Source organism: Pieris napi, chromosome 19 (genome assembly GCF_905475465.1).
Source record: "Pieris napi chromosome 19, ilPieNapi1.2, whole genome shotgun sequence".
NCBI classification, from domain to species: domain Eukaryota; kingdom Metazoa; phylum Arthropoda; class Insecta; order Lepidoptera; family Pieridae; genus Pieris; species Pieris napi.
In genome coordinates, this window is record NC_062252.1 from 10,781,440 (window position 1) to 10,808,908 (window position 27,469).

General features: G+C 35.0%; 1 protein-coding gene across 1 annotated transcript in view; it reads right to left on the reverse strand.

Moving 5' to 3' along the window:
• Nucleotides 1–6,131: 6,131 nt before the first annotated feature.
• LOC125059186 (regulator of hypoxia-inducible factor 1-like) overlaps nucleotides 6,132–27,469 on the reverse strand; it is a 34,955-nt gene continuing 13,617 nt past the window's right edge. The window contains exons 5-13 of the mRNA XM_047663486.1: nucleotides 26,476–26,578; nucleotides 23,976–24,063; nucleotides 18,438–18,604; nucleotides 17,924–18,109; nucleotides 15,414–15,593; nucleotides 14,868–15,018; nucleotides 13,932–14,112; nucleotides 10,728–10,870; nucleotides 6,132–6,375 (exon numbers count right to left, since the gene is read on the reverse strand). Coding sequence (XP_047519442.1) covers nucleotides 6,184–6,375; nucleotides 10,728–10,870; nucleotides 13,932–14,112; nucleotides 14,868–15,018; nucleotides 15,414–15,593; nucleotides 17,924–18,109; nucleotides 18,438–18,604; nucleotides 23,976–24,063; nucleotides 26,476–26,578 — 1,391 coding nt within the window. The 3' untranslated portion in view covers nucleotides 6,132–6,183. The remainder of the gene's footprint in view (nucleotides 6,376–10,727; nucleotides 10,871–13,931; nucleotides 14,113–14,867; nucleotides 15,019–15,413; nucleotides 15,594–17,923; nucleotides 18,110–18,437; nucleotides 18,605–23,975; nucleotides 24,064–26,475; nucleotides 26,579–27,469) is intronic.

Here is a 27,469-nt window from a genome sequence, read left to right on the forward strand (position 1 = left end):
GGGAGGATGACTCTCTGGCCCACACTGCGAAGGAGAAGGCCGACCTTTTGGGCTGTCTCTTCGCGTCCAACTCGACTTTGGATGACCGAGGGAGATCACCACCGACCATTTCGCGGTGTGATTCCTCGATGCCGGAAATCACATTCCGGCAACGTGCTGTCCGCAAAGCACTATCTTCCTTGGACATTCATAACTTCATAAGTCGAGCGGGCCGGATGGTATCCCCCCAATTGTGCTGCGTACTTGTGCTCCTGAGTTGGCTCCGGTCTTAACGCGCCTTTTCCGGTACCTGTACTCGCTCGGCACTGTCCCGAAGTGCTGGAAGACCGCTTCGATACATCCGATCCCAAAAAAAGGCGATCGCTCTGATCCGTCCAACTATCGCCCAATAGCTATAACCTCCTTGTTCTCCAAAATAATGGAAACCATTATTAATTGCCAGCTCTTGAGTTATCTAGAGGGTCACCAGTTGATTAGCGATTCTCAGTACGGCTTTCGTCGTGGTCGCTCAGCTGGTGACCTCCTTGTATACCTTACCCATAGGTGGGCAGAGGCAATTGAGTCCAAGGGGGAGGCGCTGGCGGTAAGTTTGGACATAGCGAAAGCCTTCGATCGGGTGTGGCACAGAGCACTGCTCTCGAAGCTTCCAGCCTATGGGCTTCCCGAGAAATTATGCGATTGGATCTCCAGCTTTCTGGCCGATCGGAGCATCAAGGTCGTCATCGACGGAGCATGTTCCGACCTTAAACCCGTGAACGCTGGGGTCCCACAAGGCTGTGTTCTATCCCCGACCCTATTTCTTCTGCATATCAATGATATGTTGCAACTTAGCAACATTCACTGCTATGCGGATGACAGCACTGGGGATATTCTTTACACTGGCCGGGCAGGTATTTCTCGGGCAGTTGTTGATGAGTACCGGAACAAACTTGTGTCTGAAGTCGAAACTCTACTACGTGGAGTCTCAGACTGGGGCAGACAAAACCTAGTCCAATTTAACCCCAAGAAGACACAAGTTTGCGCGTTTTCCGCTAAAAAAACACCCTTTGTCGCTACTCCTCTTTTCGAAAACACTCTTCTTAAAGCCACAGCCAGCATTGGAATACTTGGCGTTGACATATCGAACGACGTTCAGTTTCGCGGTCACTTGGAGGGAAAGGCTAAATTAGCCTCCAAAAAGCTTGGTGTGCTCAGCAAGGCGAGGCGGTACTTCACTCCGGGCCACCGCATGCAACTATATAAAGCGCAAATTCGGCCCCACATGGAGTACTGCTCTCACCTCTGGGCGGGGGCTCCCCAGTACCAGCTCCTTCCACTTGACCGTATACAACGCAGAGCGGTTCGAATCGTCGACGACCAATCCCTCTCCGAGCGGCTTGATCCTTTGGCGTTGCGTAGAGATGTGGGGTCACTCTGCATCTTCTACCGCATTTACCATGGAGAGTGTTCAGAGGAGTTGTTCGGATTAATACCTGCAGCTGAATTTCATCATCGGACGTCGAGACAGAATACGAAATTCCACCCGTATCACCTCGACGTCCGCCGTTCCACAACTGAGCGTTTTTCAAGGCAGTTTTTGCCGCGCACAACCACTATGTGGAACCAGCTGCCCACTGAAGAATTTCCGAACCAATTCGACTTAGGGTCCTTCAAGAAAAGAGCGACCTATTCTTAAAAGGCCGGCAACGCACTCGCGAGCCCTCTGGCATTAAGAGTGTCCATGGGCGGCGGTATCACTAAATATCAGGTGAGCCTCCTGCCCGTTTGCCCCCCGTTCTATAAAAAAAAAAAAAAAAAAGTATTTTTTTTTATTTTTTAATCTTGACCGAAAGAAAAATTTTCTTTAGTTTAATACACTTAAATAGGTAAAACGTCCGCTGGCCAATTGCCGTGAGTATAAAAAATAGTTCATTTTGGATTTTATCAAAGTATGTCGGCATATTATTGAAATCATAAGACATAAACACACTCAAAAAACTCACGGCGCAGCGGCCTTTCTTTTGATTCGCTAAGCTGAGTAATTAATGTAAACTAAAACTCAAATCGTAAAATGAAACTTCAAACGTACGTAAGAATATTGTAGTGTAGTAGTATAAATAATTTCGGTGGCGGCGCCCTTATTGTATTAGCGCCTGTGTGCACCGCACACTTCGCACACATGGGCGGCGCGGCCCTGCTTGTAATCTAAAAGTGAATGATAACACTATGTGGAACCAGCTGCCCACTGAAGTATTTCCGAACCAATTCGACTTAGGGTTCTTCAAAAGAAGAGCGTACCAATTATAAATATAAAAAGAAAAGAGGTATAACTTCTGTAGTACTATAAGTACTTATTTCACCCTAAATTTCACCAAAATTTTTCAATTGAACTAAGAAACGGCGAACGCTTTATAAAAATTATGAATAAAATTGGAATATAAAGTTCAAACTAAATTTAAAATTTCCATTCAATAAAATTTCCAGATATTACTGAAAATACGGAAGTCGATATAGAAATATTGAGACTAATCTTATAAATGGGTTCTATAAAAATGGATTGCGATACGATAGGATGAGATTGCTTGACCGCGGGAAAGGAATTCAGAATAGAAAAGTTATTTTAAAATTGTTTCCTACCACTGGTAACTTAAATAAATTTTTGTACATTTATTTTTGTGTATTTTTGAATTTACCCTAGTAGCTGGTTCTAAACTCAATCCTAAGGTAGAGATTTTTTTGAATATAAGCATACTCTACTTAAGGACCTATCTGGTCGCCAAACTCCAAAAAAGTACATTGTTTCTTTCCATTTTTCGTCATCGTTTCTTGAAGTAGGGGCGAATGGAAAAAATATATGGTGGAGTTGAGTAGTTTATGTATCATTTTGAAAGATATATACGATTACGATTTCAATAACTTCGCTCAATAGAAAAAAATCTTTCTCATTACTTTGAATGAATTTTATGACGAAAATGCATATAGAAAATGATTTTGAAATTTACACGATATATAGTAATTATTTTTCTTTTTAAAGTGAAACTTCTTTGCATGAGGGTAAAATTTTGACGGAACGTCACGAAGACGTGCAGCGTTTTTGTCGAAGAAAAGTGAGATGAGGCCGATTGAGAGAGCGTGGGAAGGGTGAATTACCTTATAGAAATTCTATTTTTAAAGACAATTTATGAAATATTATTATTTTATATATAAGTCTCGGAAATCTAAAGTTTTAGATTTGTATAAATATCAACAAGAGTTAAAATAAAATAAAATATGTTTATTATGGAACATAAGATACAGGTATCACTTATTCCACGTCATTAAATTTGAATCTGTAGGCATCCCTACTCATCGGCAAAGAAGACAGAGGGTGTAGGCCGAGAGAAAAAGCCGGCGTGAAAAACTCTCAATACTCTTTTAAAATAGCAAATCATCAAACAACACTTTTTTAAAAACACATATCTCAAATTAATTAAAAGTAGCCTGTCTAGCACTAGTCCCAGGCCCTTTTATCAACTAGATAATAAATTTTTATCAACTAAGTTAAAAATTAGTTTGACAAAGAAATTTCACTTTTGACATGTGTTTAGTATAGTGGGTTAAATGAGCCCGGAAAGTCCAAAAAGGCAAGCCATCGCAGCCCATGGACACCTACTAAAATGACTGTCCATGCGAGGACTCTTATTTTAAACAATTGAAGGTCGTATTTTCCTGGGAAGATCCACACCGGGAGTCGATACCACAGTTCGCTAGTTTGCATCTCGGACAGTGAAACACTTCCATCCTCTGGTGATGCTGATGAAATTATATGAATAGAGCCCATTCAATGGTGTAAAAACATTCTTGCTGTTTTTCCGACTTGAGGGTCCGGAGTTACAACGTACGCCACGCACGGAACAACAAATGCAGAAAAAAACAAAAGAACATCATAAATATTCATATACAATTTATTTTTATTAATAAAATCAAAAATAATCAAAGGAGGTTCTTATTGACAGTAATTCAGTGTGTCTATTATTGACATATTTAAATTTTTATAATAGGCAACACAGCATTTGTTAAAATATTTTTGTACCAATTACTGGTGTGTACCAAGCGGAGCCACGTGCCAGGATAAGGGCATAAACAACGGTGACCCGTATTAGCTGGGACTATGCCAAATACGCAATAAGCAAAGTTCGCCCATTTGTTTACCATAGAAGAATTGTGAACAGTTGCGCCAATTATGATTAAAAGCGATAAAAATTGAAAACTTAAAAGTATTTCAGAAATCGTCAACTTGAGCTAATTAAACATTCATTAAAAAAAACTTTTAAACAAACAGTATACCCTCCACTTAAAATAGTATATCTCAAAAACTAAAACTACGACAGTTTACAAACGTATCTTTTGAATTTATTATTTATTAATTTAATACTATCAACGTCACATATATCTTAGTATTTTAAATTGAAAAAATGGTTGTCTGTAAAGTCGGTTTACGTACGATAGTTTAGCACGAAGAAGGAGTGAATCCTCGAACGCATAGGCCAATCGAGTGGAAGAGAAATAAATGTGGCGCAAGCGTACAATTAGCGTAACAGGACAATGAGTAATCCTTTTCGTGCTGTTCATCGATTTATTCGACGCTGTAACGTCAAAAATCAAGTTTTTTTTGGTTAAATTAATTCATATGTTCGCGGTATTAAAGCTATCCGAGGCCTTTTTAAGCATTCAAAGTTATTGAGAGGCGTTTAAATATCTACATACTGTTATTATTATACTGTATTTGTCAATAATTGTGCTGTAGCTCGAACTAGTTGTTCGTTTCTGGGTTATAATTTGTACACTGGGATATTATTGTTTAATCAAAGAATTAATTAGCAAATTTGTTTGCTAATTAAATTCTTTGATTAGGACTTGAAAACAAAACGACAGAAGTGAAATTTGAATACTTAATGGACGAATAATGACAGCGTTTTTAAGTATTCATGTCTCTTTTCATCATAGCGCTAACACAATTTGAAAGAAAGAGACGAATTAATACTTTCGTTGAAATAGTACAGACTGATTTTTTTTTTGGAATAAATATTTATTGTTTTATGTAAAAAAACACGAGTTTGAGTATATTGTGTTTATTTTTAAAAATATATTATTTACAATATTTCTTAACTCTATTAATCAGAAACGAGAACTTTGCTTGAAGTTCTCGTTAAACTAAAACTAAGTCTGAAGGTACTTATACAACTTAATAACTTGTTTAAAATACTTAAACATATTGGCAGAGATTTCTTGGAAGCACTAGATTTGACTTCGTAAAAAATTAATTAAGTTTTCAATAAAATTTCAAAATCTATTTAATAACGATTTAATATTTACATTAATATAATAGTAAAAAATCGAAAACTCTTGGCAGTAAAACCCAGCGCTACAACCTTTTAGGTCTGGGCCTCAAATTTCTGTATCTCAAAGCCATTGTAGTTATATAGAACAGGGGAGGGGGGACAAAGGCAGGCGGCGGATCTGATGTTAAGTGACACCGCCCATGGACACTCTCAATACCAGAGGGCTCGCGTAGCCGGCCAATAAAACGTTTTGTGCCACCATTGAGTGTTGGGTCTCAACCATAGATTCTTCATCATATTTTCCATCACCGTACAAATTGCGTGTTAAATGCGCACATAGTCTATTAGTGCACAGCCGGGGATCGGAACTATGAACTCAGGAATGATCACGCTATACCAGGCCAACACAGCAGTATATTAAAAAAAAATTGTTTAAAAAAACTAGCTGACCGGGCAAACGTCGTTTTGCCATGTATATCATTTATAATAAAAAATATAGGGGTTGATCGTAGAGGGGTGAAAGTTAGGGGTTGTATGTATTTTTTAATGCTGTACCATAAAAAAAAAATAAAAAAAATATCCAAAAATTGAAAATAAAAATTTAGGGGTGGACTACCCCTAACATTTAGGGGGATGAAAAATAGATGTTGGCCGATTCTCATAGATACCGGATAAGCACAAAAAATTTCATCAAAATCGGTCAAGCCGTTTCGGAGGAGTATGGCAACGAAAACTGTGACACGAGAATTTTATATATTAGATAAGGCAATATCATATGAAATCGAATCAATTGTATTCTCAATACACTTCGCTAAGATTTTGTTCTAATAACAGATTTCAGTCGGTTAGTAGAGTTACTTGGTTTAAATTTTACGCCAGTAATTTAAATGTGTGTTGAGACAGTCGACACAGACACGTTAGATACTCCAGGTTTCACTGTCATCTTCTCCTCTCTTGGGACCCGTTTGGGACTGAACCAGATCTTCTGTAAGGCACAAGCTGGGGCTTCAACGAATAGATGGAGTGGTAATGATACTAAATAGGTGGTGCATACGATGCCTGCGTATAACATGATCTGAAAATTGAAAATATTGTATTAGGTCTATAAAATATGTTATAATTTCAGTGGTACCTCGATTTACGAGTGCCCTTACATAGTTATATATATTAACAATAATAATCAGTGGCGCTACAACCTTTTTAGGTCTGGGCCTCAGATTTCTGTATCTGTTTCATGATCATTTGTTAATCTATTAGTCAAGTAGGTGATCAGCATCCTGTGCCTGACGCCTTCGACTGTTTGGGTCTAAGGCAAGCCGGTTTCCTCACGATGTTTTCATTCACCGTTCGAGCGAATGTTAAATGCGCACATAGAAAGAAAGTCTATTGGTGCACAGCCGGGTATCGAACCTACGACCTGAGGGATGAGAGTCGCACGCTGAAGCCACAAGGCCAACACCGCTCTAATATAATTATTTATTACATATATACAAAAGCTCTCCTCAAATCCTGGGTACTAATTCTTCCCTTTTAAGATTCTCACGACCACGAGATACGTTTCATTTGTTTGCGAAGTTTCATTTTTAGTTTATGAATGCTGATTAAAATCTTGTTAAAATGAAGAAATTTAATTGTAGTTCCAGTAGTACGAAATAATTGCATAAAGTCAAAGTCAAATCATTTATTTGAATTAGACCATCTAAAATGGCACTTTTGAACGTCAAAAAACTCCACACTTACTCTTTTTAAATAGGTTTACTCTTTTAAATAAGAGGTAGAGACTATCATGTATTTAAATATAATTAATTATTGTGAAACTGCAACCCGAATCCAATCACTTTCATGGCTAAGGGTTTAAAGTCTTCTACTTTAAAGCTAAAGCTGTGAATCCAGATAAGGCAATAATATTACACATTATTTACGACTTCACTAAATATATATATAAGTTGAATCCGTTTATAATGACATCGAAAGGAATTGACAAACACGTCATAATAAGCGGACGCCTTACAAAGCGTTTTGTGAAAAAAAAACCTTTTTATGTAAATATGTTGTACTTCAGTATTTTAATAGAGAAACATAGTAACTACATATACATACATATTGCACGTAATATTAAGTACATACTTCACTATAAACCGTTTATTTATTTCTTTTTTTATTTGTAAAATTTATGTTCACCATATTTGTCATATGTATTTAGAAAATATAGCTTGTAACATATACTCTAGAAAATACATTATATTATGTGGTGTACAAATAAATAACTTTCATTAAAATTAAACTTTAGTTTATAGTGTCGTGTGTGTATGTCTGTTTTCGTTTTGTTTGTATGCTGTAAATTGTGTTCAAAGGAAATGCATAATAAATAATAGATGTCAAACAACAGTCGATATACTTCGAGTTAAATTTGAAACCGTACATAGCATATGTGGCTAGATAGTTATTAAAAAAACTAGAATTCGGCCGAGTATGTAAAAAAAAACGGCATAGCGATTCATTTGATTATGATAGGCGAAGTATCTCCGGGCATGGTTTACACAAATCAAAATTGAACTAAACGCACCATTATCGCTATTCGTTTTACTTTCTCATACTCAATATAAAACATAACTTTTTAATGAAAACTACCTATTCAATTGGGATGCTACTTTTGTGGACACGTTACTAACCTACCTCGGACAAGCACAGAAGCTGGGGCAACCGCAGGGCAGGCGGAAAATAATAAAATAAGAGCCATTCCAACTTTGATTTTGTTCCTTTTGGGGTAGAGACTCTTGAGCTTGGCAATTGCGCTAATTAAAGATTTAAGTTGGCGCCTGGTATATAGTGCCGGTGACCCCGGAGCTGGTGCTTTCTACACTCAAAGTATAAGTATTGCAATACAGCGAGGAAATGCTGCCAGCGTTAAAGGTACACTGCCACAGCGACCAAACTTTTTAAATTTGTGTCAATTTCCCATTCACCTAATCTCTGAGTTTTCATTCCGTAAAATTCTGACATTTCATAAGTGTTGCTACTAAAAAAATTCTCCACCGAAAAAGGGACAAATTTAACCCATTTGAGGGCAATAAAAAATAAAATGCTACGTACTTTTTATGTTTTACCTACAAAAAGGTAAATCTTAATAGGTATTTACTTACAATAGTGACCTAATACAAAAATAACAAATATTTCAATATCTCGAACAATATATCGAATTAACTTTAATTACTTTATTTTATTCTTTAGCTGGCATCACTGCCTACTAATTCCAGGTTTATAAACCTTTAAAAAAAATTAATCTTTACTTGCCGTAAAACCACTATTAATGTGGAGCACCGCACTTAATAAAATGGATACATTCACTAACAAATAAAATATATGTATAGACTCAGATGTTCAGACTCGTATTGAAATTGAAAAATGTGCCCGGCCAAAAAGGTTTGCTACCTCTAACATGTCAAAAAATGATAGTTGTCAGAATTCCACGGAATTAAAAATCAGAGTATATATTATGATTAATTCATATCATATCACTCAATGGACAAAATACCTAAATGCAAACCCTCAAAAGTGAAGTTCATTCAGTCAACTTTAATCTTATCCCGACATCAGAAATCTTGAATCGCTCCCTCTCGGGAGTTCTATTCAACGAATAACCATCCTATTTGCGTATTGTATTGCTTAAACATTGTATTATTAAGATTGTATCGGATTTCTCGGTTTTTGGATTTATTCTTAAATCTTTCCTACGAATGTTATTTAAAGTTTTACGGATTTCGAGTAATGGTACCTAAAGAGTTAGAGTATTATATTTATTGTCCTTGAGTAGAATGCCCTAGCGAACCCTGATGGCCCATCTTAAGGACGTGTGAGGGGTTGAGGTGTTTCAGTGGGTAGGGTCTCATTACCCCTTTGGATAGCAGAGGGGTTTGAGTGTATACCCAGCCCTAGTCCCGATATCAATAGCACGAGCTTGCGCAAGCGCATTTGCACCTCATTTAAAAAAATGTGTGCGTGTACTAGGTGTACACACGTAAGAAGTGAAACTTCTTTATGACCTTATTTTTCGAAAAATGATCTACTATACGCAACTTTACAGAAATTGGTTAAATAAAGTTAAATTAGATAAAGTTTAACAAAAGGCTTTTATTATCATAGACATGAATACAAATACAATTATTTCATTTTAACTTATTACTGTACGTACTACTATGTAGTACTAAGATTATTACAGAATTTCATTAATTGTAATAGAATTACTATCATTGTTATCGTTATTATATATTTTTGTTACTAATGGCTTCGAATCTCTTCGGATCAACCGTGGTAGGGACAAGAAAAAGATGGCGCGTAACCGAAAAATGTGACAAATGTGTGTAAATTTTTTTCCAACGCCGATAAAGAAGTTTGACTTCAAAAAGCAACATGGCGCGTAACCTGCTACAAAATTTCTCCCATACGTCGATAAAGAAGTTTCACTTCAAAAGATGGCGCGTAACGGAAAAATGTGACGCGTAACGAAAAAATGTTACACTAAATTTTTTTCCAACCCCGATAAAGAAGTTTCACTTTAAGAAAAATATTTTTATTGTATATTATGTCTATATACTGAAGAACATAATATGGATGGGAAAAAGGTGCAAAGGTTTACCAAGAAAGGGTTCCGATCAATGGTACCTGAGGATGTTACGGCAACTCGTAATATTATACTAATTAATATAATATGATTGGAAATAATTTTTTAATAAGGGTAAAAGTTTTCCACTTTCTATCACTCTCGTTTCGAAGGCCAATACAATACAACCCGACATGACAAGATTTTCGACTGTATGTTTCGATGTTCAAAACGAACAAACACCTTTCCTTCTCAGTGAATACATTTCCGTATCTTTCTACGATTTCACTACATCCGGCTGTATCTACCCTATACTCGTGTACTATCTGGATGATTTTATTTAATTCCCTTTGTTGACAATTGTTGCAAAGCTACGTTATTTATTACTTAAAGTTTACCACATCATATATAATAATATATCTTTGTTATATGTGACACACTCTTTTAAAAATGTATAACAATTTAGCTAAACATAAATGTTACAAAAAAATACCAAATAAAATATGTACAAGATATAATAAAAATACCAGAAATTGTTTTTTCAAAAAAAAATTACCAGCAAAATAGCCGATTAGGTACGAGATAGGCACTTAACAACGCCTTCTTTAAAACCGATCAGCCCACTACCGAATATATCCAGCTACGGATAAGTACTGTTTAATCCGTTATAATCGCGAAGAATTCGAATGAGAGGTGGCTGAAGTCCTAGGTTGGTTTAAGACCTTGGGAATAAGTAAGGGACGACAATTTTAATGTCCCGTAAGAGTTCACTGCTCTGTATTTGATTACACTTAAGGTTACTTAAATAAGTACTACTATTAACTTACAGCGGTGTAATCTGTGGCGTAGAACGAGCGTCTCATTTGACCGCCATAGGTCCTTAGTACAGTAGCGTGGACCAACATAGCGCAGTAAGACATTCTGCCGAGTGGCTGTAATGGACCCCATTCTACGGAGCTAACGTAGATCTCTGAAAATAGTTGTTTTTTTTATGATTAATGAATAATAATAATCTTTATTTTTCTTCTCTCACATATACATACAAGGTTATTATGATTAGACTAAGATGATAACATTAGGAAGTGTATGTGAGAGACTGGTCTCTGTAATAGGAGACCTGAGTGACAGATAGCCAGCCTCTCCACCACCGGACCGGAACACGTACAATCAGGTCATTGTCATAAGATACAGTAGAAGAAAATAGGTATTAAGTGCTAAAATAAAACATTGCAAACGGAGTCGTAAAAATAAATTTGGTGTGTGTTTGTGTGTGTGTGTATGTGTGTGTATATGTGTGTGTCACTCTGTCTCTAAGTGTGTGTGTCACTCTCTCTCTAAGTGTGTGTGTGCGTTCGTGGGTGTGTGTATATGTGTGGGGGAATGGGTGTGTTACAGATTAGTTGGTGAATAGACTATTAACTCTGATAAAAGACTCAAAAGGCATCTTTGTTATACAGAAATATTTAATTCAGGTATTAATAATAACAGGTACAGTGGCGTAACAATAAGTTGGCAGGGCTGGCAAAATGCCAAGGGCCCCCGACCCAAGAGGGCCCCTGCCCAAGAGTTATTATGTTCTATGGATGAATGTGAAGTCTCCAATACGCATTGGGCTAGCGTGGCAACTACAGACCATTCCCTCTCGCCTAAGAGAGAAGGCCTATGGCGATTAGTGGGACATATACAACGTTTAATTGAGTACGCTGAACATCTCGAAATTTAGATATTAAAATTAAACTGAGTGCAACGTGACGATTTTTCCTGATAGGGCCCCATCGAAAGAATTTGCCACGGGCCCCAGATGGTATAGTTACGCCACTGAACAGGTACGTATGTCTATGTAGGAATACATATGTCTGTAATCTACTGAACGACAAAACTAAGTTAACATTAATTGGTTAAAAGTTGGTTCGTTTTTTTGCGTTCATGCTAACGTCAACATAAAAGTTGTTAAATTGATTCTAAATTTATATTTACTACCAAGTCAAGGGCGTAGAACGGACAACAAGAACTGGCAAGAAACTTTCCGCCACTCTTTTTAATCGCCAAGTTTTAAATCATACAAATTGTGTATTGGCTTGTGAAAGGAATTTCAAAATTCTTGAGATTAGTTATACAAATAAAAGAACAAAAAAAAACATAAACATTTACATTTACAATTTTTTTCGAACAAAAAATTACACGTCGAATTGGCTCCTCCTTTTTGAAGTCGGTTAATAAAAGCCTTTAAATTGCCTAAACATTGTTAAAACCGTTTCCCAGTTATTAAGGCCTCGACCAAAAGCAATTTATTTTACTTGTAAATAAAAAATGGGATTTATTTGGTGAACTCGGAGCTCTACGCGAAATAAATAAACGCGTTAACATACAAGCTGAAGACACATAGGGCGTGTGAATACGTTAAACGAACGCAGACGAAATAGGGTGGTTATAAACTAGACGTTACCAAAGCGTCATTAAATTTTTGCTATCGTAATTTATTTTTACTGACCATTGCTTTGTTTTTAAAGTTATAAAATTTACTATATGTTGAGGAAACCTAACTCAAAGTAATATTTTTCATTTTTTTTCATGTGTGAAGACTTTTTTGCTTTGTTCCATTAGTTTTGTCTTGCGGTCACCTTATCTAATTACTTTTTTTTCCAACAGTGGTTGTCTGGAAGAGATCGTACGAAAGCGATAAGGCTGCTAGTTGCCTCCTTTTTATTTCTTGCTTTAATTCTAACGTTAAGCAATATAAAAAGTAAGTTGAAAAACTTTTTTTATATGCATCTGTCGTGCTCCTAATGCTATTGTTACATTAATACAAACCACAGTGGTTTTCAAATGTAACATATCAAGATTTAGATATATTATTTCATAAAAAATAATAATAATAACAATAAATTGTAGTGTATTTCTCTATTACTGCAACGAAGTGTCAATAAATAATAAATAAATACATTTTCAAAGGAGTTTGAATCGTGAATTTGTCAATGTGACAAATATATTATTATTTTTACGGAGCGTAATTAAACATATTATGTCCTGTAAAGTGATTCTAAAGTTTATTAAGTTATGTATAAATTTCATCAACATCGTTTATAAGCCTAGTTTATAACCACCCTAGATGCATTGAACGCAAGACCGAAAATCCTTCGTCCGCATTTTTATTGTTATCCAGGATCCCGAGTAATCCCGCTATCTTTCGCACGGGAATCGAACCCTTATGTTAAACGGTACGTGTTGGAGGCTAATATAAATTGCTGTATTATGTCAGTTAGGGCGTGGATTTACTGAATAAGATTTAAGAAAATGTACTGAAGACTTGAATCGTGTACTATGAGCTTAAAAGTGAAGCTGGTACGAAAAGTTTTATAAAAAGAAAGCTACACTAGGTAGCCAATTTTTTTTAAATATTTCTATTAGTTATCCACTGTCTGCATGATCAAGGTATAGTATCATGAAACTCTGAGTTACCACGTTTGATATCCACCGAATACATAATATAAGAAAGTTTTCAAAGGTTATTTACGTACTAAGCGTATAAAAAAGGTGTCCCATTTTATGGGACTTTCCTGTGTAAAGTTATGACCAAAGGCAAGTTTTCCACAATATGGCGGATATTGTGGAAAACTATTGGAATTAATATATGGTATATGTTGGAGAAATGGCGCTGGTATCAGCGGCCATTGTCACTATAACTTAATATAAAAATTTATAATATCAAAGTCAAATTACTTCAAAACTGTTTTTTTTACTTGCCAATGTTCCTAGTTCTAAAACTAACGACTATTCAATGGTCGATGGTTTACTAATTTGACTTTAATATTATTAATTTATAATGACAAAAGCTTATTAATTTAAATATTTTATATAAATCAATTATTTGACTTAGCTCCTGTCAATAAAAGAGCGTTCAGAATTCTAAGAACGCACTTGCGTACACTCTTGTATTGAGTGACCATAGGGGCATCACTTAAGTATCCCTATCCTAGCCCAGCTGTAAAAAAATATTTTAAAATCTTATCGTAATTAATTTCTATACTTACTGTTACATTTATAGAAGCAACCGATGATGAAAATGCAAATCGCAAACGCAAAGAAATTCTGATTCAAAGCGTTAAAAATGGCCGATTCGAAAGCGGTCGCCTCTCGGTGATGGAGATCCCAGCCCATCAACACCGTCCCAAATGCAACGGGGATAGAGATGAAGAAGAGAGCCTTTAGAAGCTGGAAAGTTTTATTTATTATTTTATTATATATTATCCGAAAGAGGAGGTTATCTACGTGTATTTTTTGTGTGTTCAAGGATAGCTGGATGGTCAAGATATTTGGTTCCGATTTGTAGCGAATTGGTGGCATTGACTTTTGGCATCGTTCTCAAAAATAGCCTAATAGGATCTTCATATTTATTTTTACTTGATCCATTTAGTAATACAATTAGTACAGTTATTTCATATCTTTATGCCTATGTGGAAGGACAACTTGACCAACTAGCTGCTGATAACTAAAATAAATAAATAAATCAGTGGCACTACAACCTATTTAGGTCTTGGCCTCATATTTCTGAATCTGTTTCAGATCATTTTTAAATCTAATAGGCAAGTAGGTGATCAGCCTCCTGTAGCTGACACACGCCGTCGATTTTTTGGGTCTAAGACATGTCGGTTTCCTCACGATGTTTTCCTTCACCGTTCGATCAAATGTTAAATGCGCACATAGAAAGAAAGTCCATTGGTGCACAGCCACGGATCGAACCTACGACCTCAGGTATGAGAGTTGCACGGTGAAGCCACTGCTAGCCACTGCTAGCTGCTCATAACTTTTTTTTTATTTGATTTAGCCCTTGATGAGGGCACCCGACTGGATTGTTATTCACATAATTTGTATAAATACTCATAGGGATCTAAAACTTGGGGAAAGGTCGGCTTTAGTACAAACTTTATACATAAGTTACTAATATAATAATGAAAGGTAGAGCTCACCCAAGATTCGCCCAGATTCCACTTGTTGTTCTGCGCCCGATGGTAGAACCACGCAGTCAGCACGCCTAGATGATAGCCAGCCCAGTTGCCCTGGGCCGATACATACGCGTGGTAAAACGTGTAGTTGAAACCAAATATATTACGGATCGATCTGGAATTATATTGTGAATATTTTTTATAATTGTCAAGGAATATTTAGAATAGAATATTAATAGAAATAATATATCTATACAAAAACATAATTTCTCTACCTTGCCAAGAATACAAAAGGAAAAGCGAGTTTATTTGTTCGTCTTTGTACTTTAACCAAATTTGTCTACAAATAATTACTTTTAAAGCTATATGAAGCCCCTTTCAAAAGTCATAGTATATAGCACTGACATAAATAAATAATTTTTGAGGCAGGAGGCTCAGCTGTAGGTAATCCAAACATATTTCAATTTAAAAAGCCGGCAACGCACCCACTAAAATGGGTGTCCATGGGCTACGATAACTGCCCTTTTTAGAGTTCCACTATCGTATAAATATATTAAAATCAGTACTCACTCAGGGAATATGCTGACGCGTATAGGCAGCAAATCCATGAAATAACTCTGCAGGAATGGTATCAATAAACTCACTACCATAACCACACTTAAGACCGGTACTCCGGACCTTGGCCAGCGCCAGATGATAAGCATAACTACCATTGTCATCAGGAATAGTTGCGTGTCTGTTCCCAGGTACCTAAGCACAAAAATATACATTATCTTTTAAAATTACACTTTAGCATACATATATCTGAATTAATACTAGCTGGCCTGATAGACGTAATTTTTCCATTAAAAAACGTTTATTTATGTATATAGTTTAAAGTTTTCTTGATCGCGCTTATCTAAAGAATCTACGTATACTACTACGTAGGTAGTTCGAATTGAAGAATATTATAATGTTGAATCGTTGATTTATTGAAAAAGGCTCCAGATACACAGGCGCACAGTATATTACCACATTAATTATTATTATTATTGGACTACACCACATCATACACAACGCAAACCTACGTATATATTTAGGCATCCCCCAAAAACGCACTTTCGTCGCTTAACGGTTTTTCTCCTTTTGAGGCCCTTTCATCTTTAACCACTTTTTTAAAAACATAATTTTTACTAACATTTCAAAATTCAAATTATATATATTTACTAAAAATATTTAAAAACATCTTGTCAACCTGTCCTATTCAGCCTTGCGATTCTGTAACTCACTTTTCGAACTCACACAGCGGTTTTCGCATCGGCGGTCGTTCTCAAATCAGTCGTGAAGCAGTCATTTTATGATTTGGCATTCAGATAAACAATAAACTACAAGCTCCCACCTTTTCAGAATGCCAAATCATAAAGTTACTGCGTCACGACTGATTTGAGAGCGACCGCCGATGCGACAACCGCTGTGTGAGTTTGAAAAGTGAGTTACAGAATCGCAGGGCTGATACAGATAAAAAATCTACTTTACAAAAATAGTTTAAATATAAATTGTGTTACGTAGAAATCATTGTCAAGTACAGTTAATATGTCAAAAGGAAGAGACTGGCTGCCCACAAAACAGGGAATCCTATTGTGGGGGCTAGTGCACTTTCTACCTTAATATTCTGTTATTGCGTATAATAAAGTTTTTCTTTCTTTCATTCTTTCCTTATATATTGTATTATTCCTTATATATTGTATGCAGATAAGGAATAATATAAGTTACTAGCTGACCGGGCAAACGTCGTTTTGCCATGTATATCATTTATAATAAAAAATAGGGGTTGATCGTAGAGGGGTGAAAATTAGGGGCTATATGTATTTTTTAACGCTGTATCATAAAGAAATATAAAAAAAAAATTACATAAAAATTAAAAAAAAATATTTTTAAGAGTGGACTACCCTTAACATTTAGGGGGATGAAAAACAGATGTTGTCCGATTCTCAGATATACCCAATATGCACACAAAATTTCAAGAGATTCGGTTAAGCCGTTTCGGAGGGGTTTAACTACAAACACCGCGACACGAGAATTTTATATATTAGATAGAGCAATATTTAAAAACAGAACAGGAGTCTGCGAACACTTCCATGCTTTGGCATAAAATAATCAAATTAGTAGGAATTTTGTAGAAAATTATAATAAATTTTTGAAAATATATAAGAACACAACGACTTGAAATCATTAAATATGGTGCAAGACATTTAAACAAATGTTAGTACAGTTAGGAAACGTTATTTATTGACATAAAAGTTGCGCAATTTCACGTGCGATTTAGAATTAATGGTTTAAAGTTTGCTAACATTGTCCTTATTTTAGCTTACTTAATTTTCTCGAAGGTTCTACATTAGAAAGTGTTATGCGCTTACATGTTTTTCTTTTCAAACTGCTTTAATCTATGTTATTACAAAATCAAGGGCATTCACTTATAATACCTAGTGAATTGTAACAAAATACACATTATTTTTGTATATAGACTCAAAAGAAAACTTTGATACGCCGGAAATGTAATTTAGGAATTCCGATCAACGCAATGAAAATCTTTAATTGATCATCGAGCCACAATTTATATTATAGTACAGGGGGCAAACCGGTAGGAGGCTCACCTGAAGTTAAGTGATACCCTCCATCGACACTTACATTTATTTATTTTACATTGCCAGAGCTTTTATGAATTGGTACGCTCTTTTCTTGAAGGACCCTAAGTCGAATTGGTTTGGAAATACTTCTGTGGGCTGCTGGGGGCAGTATCCATATAGTGGTGGTGCACGGCAAAAAGTGCCGTAAGAAGCACTCAGTTGTGAAGCAACGGACAACGTGATTAGCCTGTCAGATCCTGTGCTTGAAACACGCTGTCGAATTTTTGGGTCTAAAGCAAGCGGTTTCCTCACGATGTTTTCCTTCACCGTTCGTTCGAATGAATGCACACATAGACGGAAAGTCCATTTGTGCATAGTCGGGGATCCTACCTATGTTCTCAGGGGTGAGTGTCGCATGCTAAAGCCTCTAGGCCAACACTGCACATAACTATAAGAACTACTGAATCTACTTACCAAGCCTGAGGAAGGCACAGATTCTCAAATGGGAACACATTTGGCATAAGTATAACCAGTTGCCACCAATTCATCCTGCAGATGTCTCGCTCACGCTTGACCACCGCGTCCCACATTGGACCAGATCCCAAATGGGGCACCCAAGTCATCGCCAGACCCATTACCACGAGAACCGCTGGCATTAATCTAGAAAAAAAAATATGCTATACTAATGATGTTTATTATATGTGGCGATCATAAAAGGCAGACCCGCAGCCCATGTAAATACATCTTAGTGGGTTTGTTGACAGCCTTTGTAAAATAAAAAAATCAGTGGCGCTACAACCTCTTTAGGTCTTGGCCTCAGATTTCTGAATCTGTTTCATGATCATTTTCAAATCTAATAGACAAGTAGGTGATCAGCCTCCAGTGCCTGACATCGAACCTCAGTGAAGAGAGTCACACGCTGAAGCAACTAAATAACACTGCTCAAGATAATTGTATAATAAGAATTAAATAGATGTATTGAACTTACCGGAGCCAGCGATTAACGATAGCCATAGGCACAGTCTTCAAACTGAACTCGTGAGTCTCAGCATATGTCAGCATCTTGTAGGCCATCAGAAATCCTCCCATCACAAAGAATATTTGCACTATGATGCGAGCGTTGAACAGCAGAGATTTGAAGAAATCGTCGTATGACTGAAAAGAATGTTCTGTTATTATGCTAAATTCTAATCTAAAAAAACATAATTTGTTAATAGTTGCCGGCAGCAGCCCAAAAATCCCTTAAGTAGAGCCTCTACTTAAGGGATTTTTGGGCTGCAACCCAGGGCCCCGTGGATACAAAGGGCCCCTAGTACGCACTGAAAACAACAATTTGAATTTAAAAAGCATATCTGAAATTGTAATTATTCCAATCATAAGATTGGTATCCCTGAGATCAATCAACGTCTGATGCGCGTCTATCGAACGGAACGGGGATTTCCCCGTCACTTGTTTTCGGTCGGTTTATTTGTATATTTTCGGTCATTACCGGGGACTTCCCCGTAATAGCCCAGAGCCCCATAAATTCATTCAAAATTAAAGAATGAAGCGTTAAGTACAAAATATTAATAAAATAAAGGATTTTAAATTAAAATTTAATAAATCGTGAGTTAAAGCCTACTTTTTAACGTTAAATAATCGGGCACAAAATTTCCAAGCCAAGTTTCCTATAAATAAATTAGTCTGTCATAAGAGAATAATGATTGATTCTCAATACTAATGCTAAGTTTTAACATATAGCCGAAAACATTAAATTTTATTACTAGGCATTAATTTGTTTCCATACAAAATGTTCCTTTAATGAAAATTTCAGGCACAAACATTAAAACACCAAACATTAACAGGAATCGACAATGTTTAGCACAGTGTGTCGCCGCAAATTAAATCGCGGTTGAGATTAAATGATTCGTGATAACTGCTGTAAAGCGTAATCTATGTAGTGTGTTATAATGGTGTTTTCCATGCGATAGACAGGGGTATTTCACTTTCGTGACCGATTTGGAATCGCACTTTCTTCCCCAATGACAGATTATAAGCCGTTGACGCGGCGAAGCAAAATCAAAATCGCCTTCGCCGGGAACATATGTCTACTACTAGCGACCCGCCCCGGCTTCGCACGGATGCTATGCTGATACTAAATTCAAAGTGCTATAGAGTATAGGGAGAACCGCGGCCTCCGACGTGCTGCGTCCCGCAATTATTAAATTTGTAATAAGTATCATCGAAAATATTCATTTAAATCATATGCTGTAAAGGGCCATATAAATCTATATTAAATCAACAATTTATTTAAGGTATTTAATTGGATAAGGATTTATGCTGTATTGGTTAAAATCGCTTGGAAAATTAGCCATTATTTGTCGTAAAAAGTAAATGACAAAAAAACTTATTGTGGGTTATCCATAAGAGATAGACATATACCATCACGGACTTTTCTGTAGACCTTTTCAATGAGTACAATACTTAGTACATTATTTTGATTAAACTCGTAGGGTTCAGCCTGCGTTTGCAATGTAAGCGGAAAAAATGTAATTATTTACGACATCACATTAGAAACCTCAAAAATAACTACTTACTACTATTTAATGGATGTTATTATACATATAAACCTTACCCTTGAATCATTCTATCTATTAAAAAAAATTGCATCAAAATCCGTTGCGTAGTTTCAAAGATTTAAGCATACAAAGGGACATAGGGACAGAGAAAGCGACTTTGTTTTATACTATGTAGTGATATACGTTACAAACTCTTTTATCTTAAATGTATGACAATTTAAGTAAAAATAAATGTTAATAAAAAATACCATTAAAATATACAAGACAAAATAAAAATACCACACATGTTTGTTAAGCAGAAAAGAAAAACATTTTACAATATAGCAATTCATACCTAGCAAATTATTTGTATTTGCGTTTAATTAATAAAACATTAATTGAATGTAATTGTGTTCAAACAAGGCTTTTAATAATTGATTTAGCAAATTTCAATGAAGTGAATGTGATGTCAATGAACTTTTGCCTTTAATAAATGTTAAGCATTAATCAAGATTTATTATGTTTTAGTGCTAGCCTCCTCAGTCCTTTGATAGTAGGATATTGTCAATTAATATTTTAATTACAGAGGGCAAACAAATGTATACATTGCCAGAAGGCTCGCAAGTGCGTTACAGGCTTTTTAAGAATAGGTACGATCTTTTCTTGAAGGAACCTAATTGGAATTAGTTTGGAAATACTTGTGTTTCAAAACCTAAGTTTTAAGTCCCGTAACTTTCGTCATCTTCTTTGCGTCTATCATTGATATTATTTAAGACAAAAAAAACATAAATATAACTCAATCCAAATCAAATTTTAAGAATTTGGTTTAATCACTCACTTACGGTACGCTTATGATAATTTTGCTTTATAGACATGTATCTATGACCTATATATATTACGATATATTTTACTTGTTATGTTTTTGTAAGTGACATATTTGTTTTTAATGAAAATATTCTTTAAACCCAATCTATCTCTGTAGAATTAGGATTACCGTGGAGTCAGTAAAAAAACCCAAGATTTGTCTCTTAAAGAATTTCAAGACTCATAAATCCACTTTATATCGTTAAATCAAAGCCTTGAGGCCTATCCTTTGACTATCTTAAGAAAAAACTAAACTCCAGTATTCCCTAGTCGCCATAAAACTGTGATGTATATCTGTGGCTTTATCCATTTTGACGGCTGTCCCAAAGGATTTGTAGACAAGTCGAGACTTAAGGCAACTGTTGTCGAAGTTAAACGTATTGTTATTTTGGAATGTTTTGGCCGTAATATTTCGCAGGCAACTCATAATATTCTCCTTTTATATTCAATTCTTTTCAATCCCAACTCCGTTTTATCTTAAAAATTCATTAAAATTCTCAGGTCCTTATATCTATATGTTACGCTCCTCTAATAGATGCTAGAAACTCCATCTCACAGCTCTTACTTTTTTGGCTATTAGTTTAGGATCTCCGCCAATAAGTTGTGGAATACGCTCCCCGACTCTATACGATTGGCTATCTCTTACCTCTTTTAAAAGTCTTCTACATAAACACATTTTTACCATATCCTACCGTAACTTTTGTGATTCAAATATTTCATTGTCAAAGTATTTCATTGTAATTCATTACCCCCAAGATTAGCTTTTACTTTTAAGTCTATTTTTATTTTGTATATTTTTTGTTGATTTAGTTATGCACTTCTTGTACTGTATTATTTTGTTTATTACCTAACTAGGGTTGCCTAGATGCTTGTTGTTAGCGATAAAGCCGTCCGTTGCTTTCCTAATAATTTATGTTATTTGTTTTCATTATTAATGAAACGATTACAAGTCTGCGTCAATTACAAGTGCCAACACGACTAACTTTACGACTGAAAATAAATTATTGATGTGTGTATTATTTTATATTATTGTCTGTGTTGTGTAGTTAATAGTCCGTGCAAAGAGAATAATTATAGGTTTATAAATATTTCTATGCATTTAAAAAAAATGCATTTAAAAGTTGTAACAGAAATAAAAGTTTCTATAACCAGAAATTCGCGTGATAATATTATAAAAAACTGTATATATAACATGTCTTTATTATGTAAAAAAAAAATATTGGTTGTTTGTAAAGTAGGTTTACGATCGAGATGTTTACGTGATAACGTCTTATTGGTGATATAAGTTTTTGGGAAGTAAGGAATTAATGAAGATAACAATTTTTTCAAATTTTAAATTACATCTATCGTTTTATTCACACTTTTGATGATAAATTTCGGGTGTAAAATGACAAGTTTACTTATTCGACTATGATATACATTTTTCTTCATACATTCACGGAATGACTGGCAGCGCTCGAGATGAGACGGAAGATCGGTCCGTCTCTCTCTCGTTATACCTGCGATCGCGCTCGTGAGGTTTTGGTGTGACACAAGTTTCTGAACATGTCACCCGACTAAAACTATTTTAAAGACGTTATCACGTCAAAATTTAATATATATGTTATTTAGTAAAATTGAATTCGATTCAGATATTAAATTTGAAAAATCAGTTGAATTTTAATCTAACTCTAAAGTATTGTATTATTTCAATTAACATCGTAACGGCGTTGTGCAATATTTGAATAATATGACTGCGATAGTCACGAGAAACCGACACAAAATGACAGTTGTCAATTAGTTATAATTCGAGAAAAATCTACGAAACTTCACTTCGTTGATAAACTGCCTAGTTTTTGACAATCAGCATTCTTTATGACAAATAAAACCACTTCTGCCTGACACATCTCTGAATATATCATTGAATACAAAAACTATTCAAATGTGTTCTGTATATTTTGTGTACAGTTTTACGAGAAATACTATAGTGTAGTTACCATTGTCCTTCGATTTCGCAATTTCAAAGACAAATTTGTTCGATGGTCTTTAGATTGGAATAGAGACTGGCCAAGACGCCAAGGTCGTTTCGTCCGATGCACATGCAACTGCAGAATTGGTATCGCAACACCGGCAGGCCTACTTTTGTAATGTTGTTATTATCAAACCATTTATACGCTAAACTAGAATTAGAATGTCCATATAAATAAAAATGAATCGCAACATGTGTTGCTAACCACAAAACTGGAAGACTGGACCAATTCAACAATTTTTTTAAATTATTCCTTGATTTCTTAAATCCTTTTATGGAGAGAAGAATTGAAAAAATAGTATTTTTTTAGTAATAATTCTGTTATTTCTACTTTATAATTGATTCTTCTTAAAAATTGAATAGTCTCTATAGAGTAGCATAGCAAAATATTCCATATGTTGGTATGTACTACTAAAACGGCAAGTAAAAAAATCATATTAAGGCGAAACAAAGTTCGCGGAGGTAATAAAAATGTCTACGAAATATTGTATTGTATAAGTAGCTGCTTATTTGATTCGAACTTGTACTTGCGATGTTATCGCGAGACCTTCCGTTTTGATATTGTAAAATAAATAATGTGTGTAAAATGCTTAACTAACATACTCAGAGTATTCATTTAAATTCAGTCTAACTGTACTCAAATTACAATTATTTAAAAAACAGAAAATATTTAAATAATTTATTTATTTTACGATTGTAAAGCCTTTGTTGTCATATTCAAGAAATATAGCTTTTAACAGACACCATGTATGTGCAAACGTTGTTTTGCCATGTATATTATTTCTATGAAACATTTTTTAGTTCAATAAAATAACCATCTACTATAATAAAAATAGGGGTTAATCGTAGAGGGGTGAAAATTAAGGGTTGTATGTATTTTTAATGCCACATAATAAAAAATAAAAAAAATTATCCAAAAATAAGAATGATTTTTTTGGGGTCGACACCCCTTATCACTTATTAGGCTATATATAGTAGTTCATTCTCAACTTACTGAATATGCATAAAAAATTTCATAAATATCGATCGAGCCGTTTCGGAGGAGTATGGGAACGAACATTGAGACACGAGAATTTTATATATCTATATATATATTATATAGAGATAGTATACTTACGTTTTCAATGAATTCTGGATTCTCTGTGTAGCCATAACCAATGAAGATCATGGAATGAAGACCGAGAATCATTGCCATTGTGTAAAACCTATGAAGACAAATTATATTAATTATTACTATCTATACCATATACTTCTGTATGTGTACTGAGCAGTGTTGGCCGATTGGCTTAAGCGTACAACTCTCATCCCTGAGGTCGTAGGTTCGATCCCCAGCTGGGCACCAGTGGACTTTCTTTCGCGTGCGCATTTTACATTCGCACGAACGGTGTAGGAAAACATCGTGAGAAAACCGGCTTGCCTTAGACCCAAAAAGTCGACGGCTTGTCAGGCACTGGAGGCTGATCACCTACTTGCCTATTAGATTGAAAAATGAAAATGACACAGAAATCTTAGGCCCAGACCAGAGTTGAGCGTAAATAAAAATCAGCAAAGGCCGACCGGCCATGAAATGTCCGATAAAATAAATTATATAGTGTTACTAGCTGACCGGGCAAACGTCGTTTTGCCATGTATATCATTTATAATTAAAAAATAGGGGTTGATTGTAGAGGGGTGAAAGTTAGGGGTTGTATGTATTTTTTAATGATGTATCATAAAAATATCTAAAAATAAAAAAATATATATAAGGGTGGATTACCCTTCACAATATATGTTGTCCGATTCTCAGACATACCCAATATGCACACAAAATTTCAAGAGAATCGGTCGAGCCGTTTCGGAGGAGTTTAACAACAAACACCGCGACACGAGAATTTTATAAATTAGATATTAAGAAATGTTATTCGTTGTTTGTATACAGATAAAAATGTATATTTGTAAAGGGGAACCCACAATTGAACGTTAATTGTCAGAGTGTGACTACACTGATTATCCATTATGTTCACCTCACAGCTCTGTAGTTAAAATTAGATCGTCAGACCTAAATAACGTATGAGCATGTCCGTCAATGTGTCAATAATAAAAGTTTTCGTTTGTTGCCCTAAATCAATGTCAATAAAACTTATTATATACGTTATTATGAAGGCCCGTTTATTTAAGAATTTGGATAAATGCCTTTGGATAATAGATACGAAATGATGACGCGTTTCGTCCAGGCTTACGATACGAACTTTCCGTTTAAAAGTATGAAACGAAACCATGGCGCGTTTCGATTGTTTCTGATTGGTGAACAATTTCTAGTTCATTACGCGTTGTGACATGAACGTCATGTGTATGTCCGTTTGGGCAAACACATGAAAAGCATAGATCGACATTTATATAATTAATTTACTGTTAATTACTTAAGATGTCATGTGAAACATGGTGTAATGGTTGCAGCTTACAAAAATTGTGTAAAACAAAAACTTGGCGATTAAAAAGAGTGGTGGAGAGTTTATTGCCAGATACGCCCTTGATTTGAGAACTGGCAGTAAATGTAATATAGAAGCATTTAATATATATTTCTTTTTTGACGTTCATAACTGTACATTTAGACCAGTGCAGATAGCCTTCAAAATAAATAAAAAGTGAAAAAAATTACAGTAAGATGAAACCCGTCATACCCTTCCCTACTTCTCTATGAATCTTATTTAAATTATAATTAGATGCCTATTTATTACTATTTTAAGATAACTTATATATACCTGAGTGACCTAAAAAAAAATTTTAGCCTTTAGATGGGCTAAAATTTTCGTATTTCAATGAATACAAAAGTTTTAGATCTTTTTATTACCTACAACTTTGCCATTTAACTTTCTTCGATAGGACTTTTAGTTTTGCCGGAAATCGAGATAAACCGTTTTTTACCCTTAAAACTCCCCCCCTACCCCTTCCCGACCTCAGATCGACCGTAATTTATTTTTCCTTTCATTTTGATCATATGCCCCTGCTTTTCTAATGGGTTTCATCCTACTGTAATTTTTTTTGGTTTCAAAAATTATCGGCACTGGTCTAATTGTGTTACCTATATGAATAAATGATTTTCATTGATTGATATAAAACAGTCATATTTATTATCAAAATATCTCAGAGTCGATTTTTATACTTCTGATGCTAGCTAAGTCGTAGATTAAAGGTTATTAAAATTTATCTGCGTATAGTACGGAGTTAAGAAATAATTTACTTTCCTATATATTTTTTACATAGGACCCAGGACATCTATCAGTCACGCGATCAGGCAGATCTGTGACTGAGAAGCTAGGCAGCAGGGGAGTATCAAATTTCTCCTTTTCTAAAAAAGGACTTTACTTGCTTAAACTCAGTATTGGCGTCTGCCGCCGGACCTGGTCAATAACTTCGAAAATATCCTCATGATATTTATGGTTAGAGCCAGCTTTCCGGCGGGATCCGCGTTACCTCTTGTGCTAATTATCTTACTAACATATTTGACAATTCAATGGCAGAATTTTTCCAGCTGCGATCAGATCGCACCTGACTCTTTCGAAATTTACTGATAATACTTGCAATGGGCAATATTATTCGCAGTATCGTATTCGGTTTTAAACATAAGACTTATTCACCTCATAGCTTGAAAACATTTGAAAATTCCTCCATCAGCACTGCCGCCATACTTTAATGCTTTCCAATTTTTCTGGATACAAAATGCCAATAAATATCTGTTACCTAAAAGAAAAATATTAGGTTAATATAACTGATCATAAACTACAGAATTAAGTCTAGAAACAAAATCGTGAACTTTCAATGTATTTGGTGCGATATAATTATTTATGAGACAGTTAAAAATACTTTTCGAAATTCTATCACATTTCTTAAAATCTTAATCAGCTAATTTCGACTTAAGAAGATTTTTGTCAGTCTTTTGTTAAATCTATAGTATTGATTTCAAGACAGTTTAAGCACTTAAATACACAAACTAAATTACAAAAGAAATTATATTTGTAAGAAACTATTCCTATAATAAAGAAATAACTTATAATAAATCGTTTATTTGCTAAAAAATTAGTAATTAAAAAGAAAACGCACAATCAGCCATAAAAAATAAACATGCAAATGTCATATTAATTATATATAAAAACAGTTGTTTATAATTGTTGTGAAAGCGTCTGGTTTAAATAAAGGTACTTTGCCTTTACATATGTAAATGTATTCATACATATATATTGTAGATTACTCTTCTAAGCCCATGTCAACAGAATTATTAATAGTTCATCAAAGTCACTTGGGAGTCAACAAGGATGTAATTAAACGTCATTAACAAATTGATTTGGCTTTAACCACATTATAGGTCGCAGGTAGGCATACAACTTATATAATCTAAATATTAATCTAAAGTGAAAAAAATCATCTTTCTCTAGGCTATATAGAGAATTGTGAAAATTAGAAGGATTTTTGAAGTTCTTTAGGCGCATGAGGGTAAATTTTATCGAACGTCACGACGCAATGTGCAGATTTAGTTTAGCGTAAAACGTAAGCGAAAACGCGTTTAGTTTAGTTCCACGCACAGAACCAAGACCTTTTTTGGTAATACCCAGATGGCTAATTATTAATTACTCA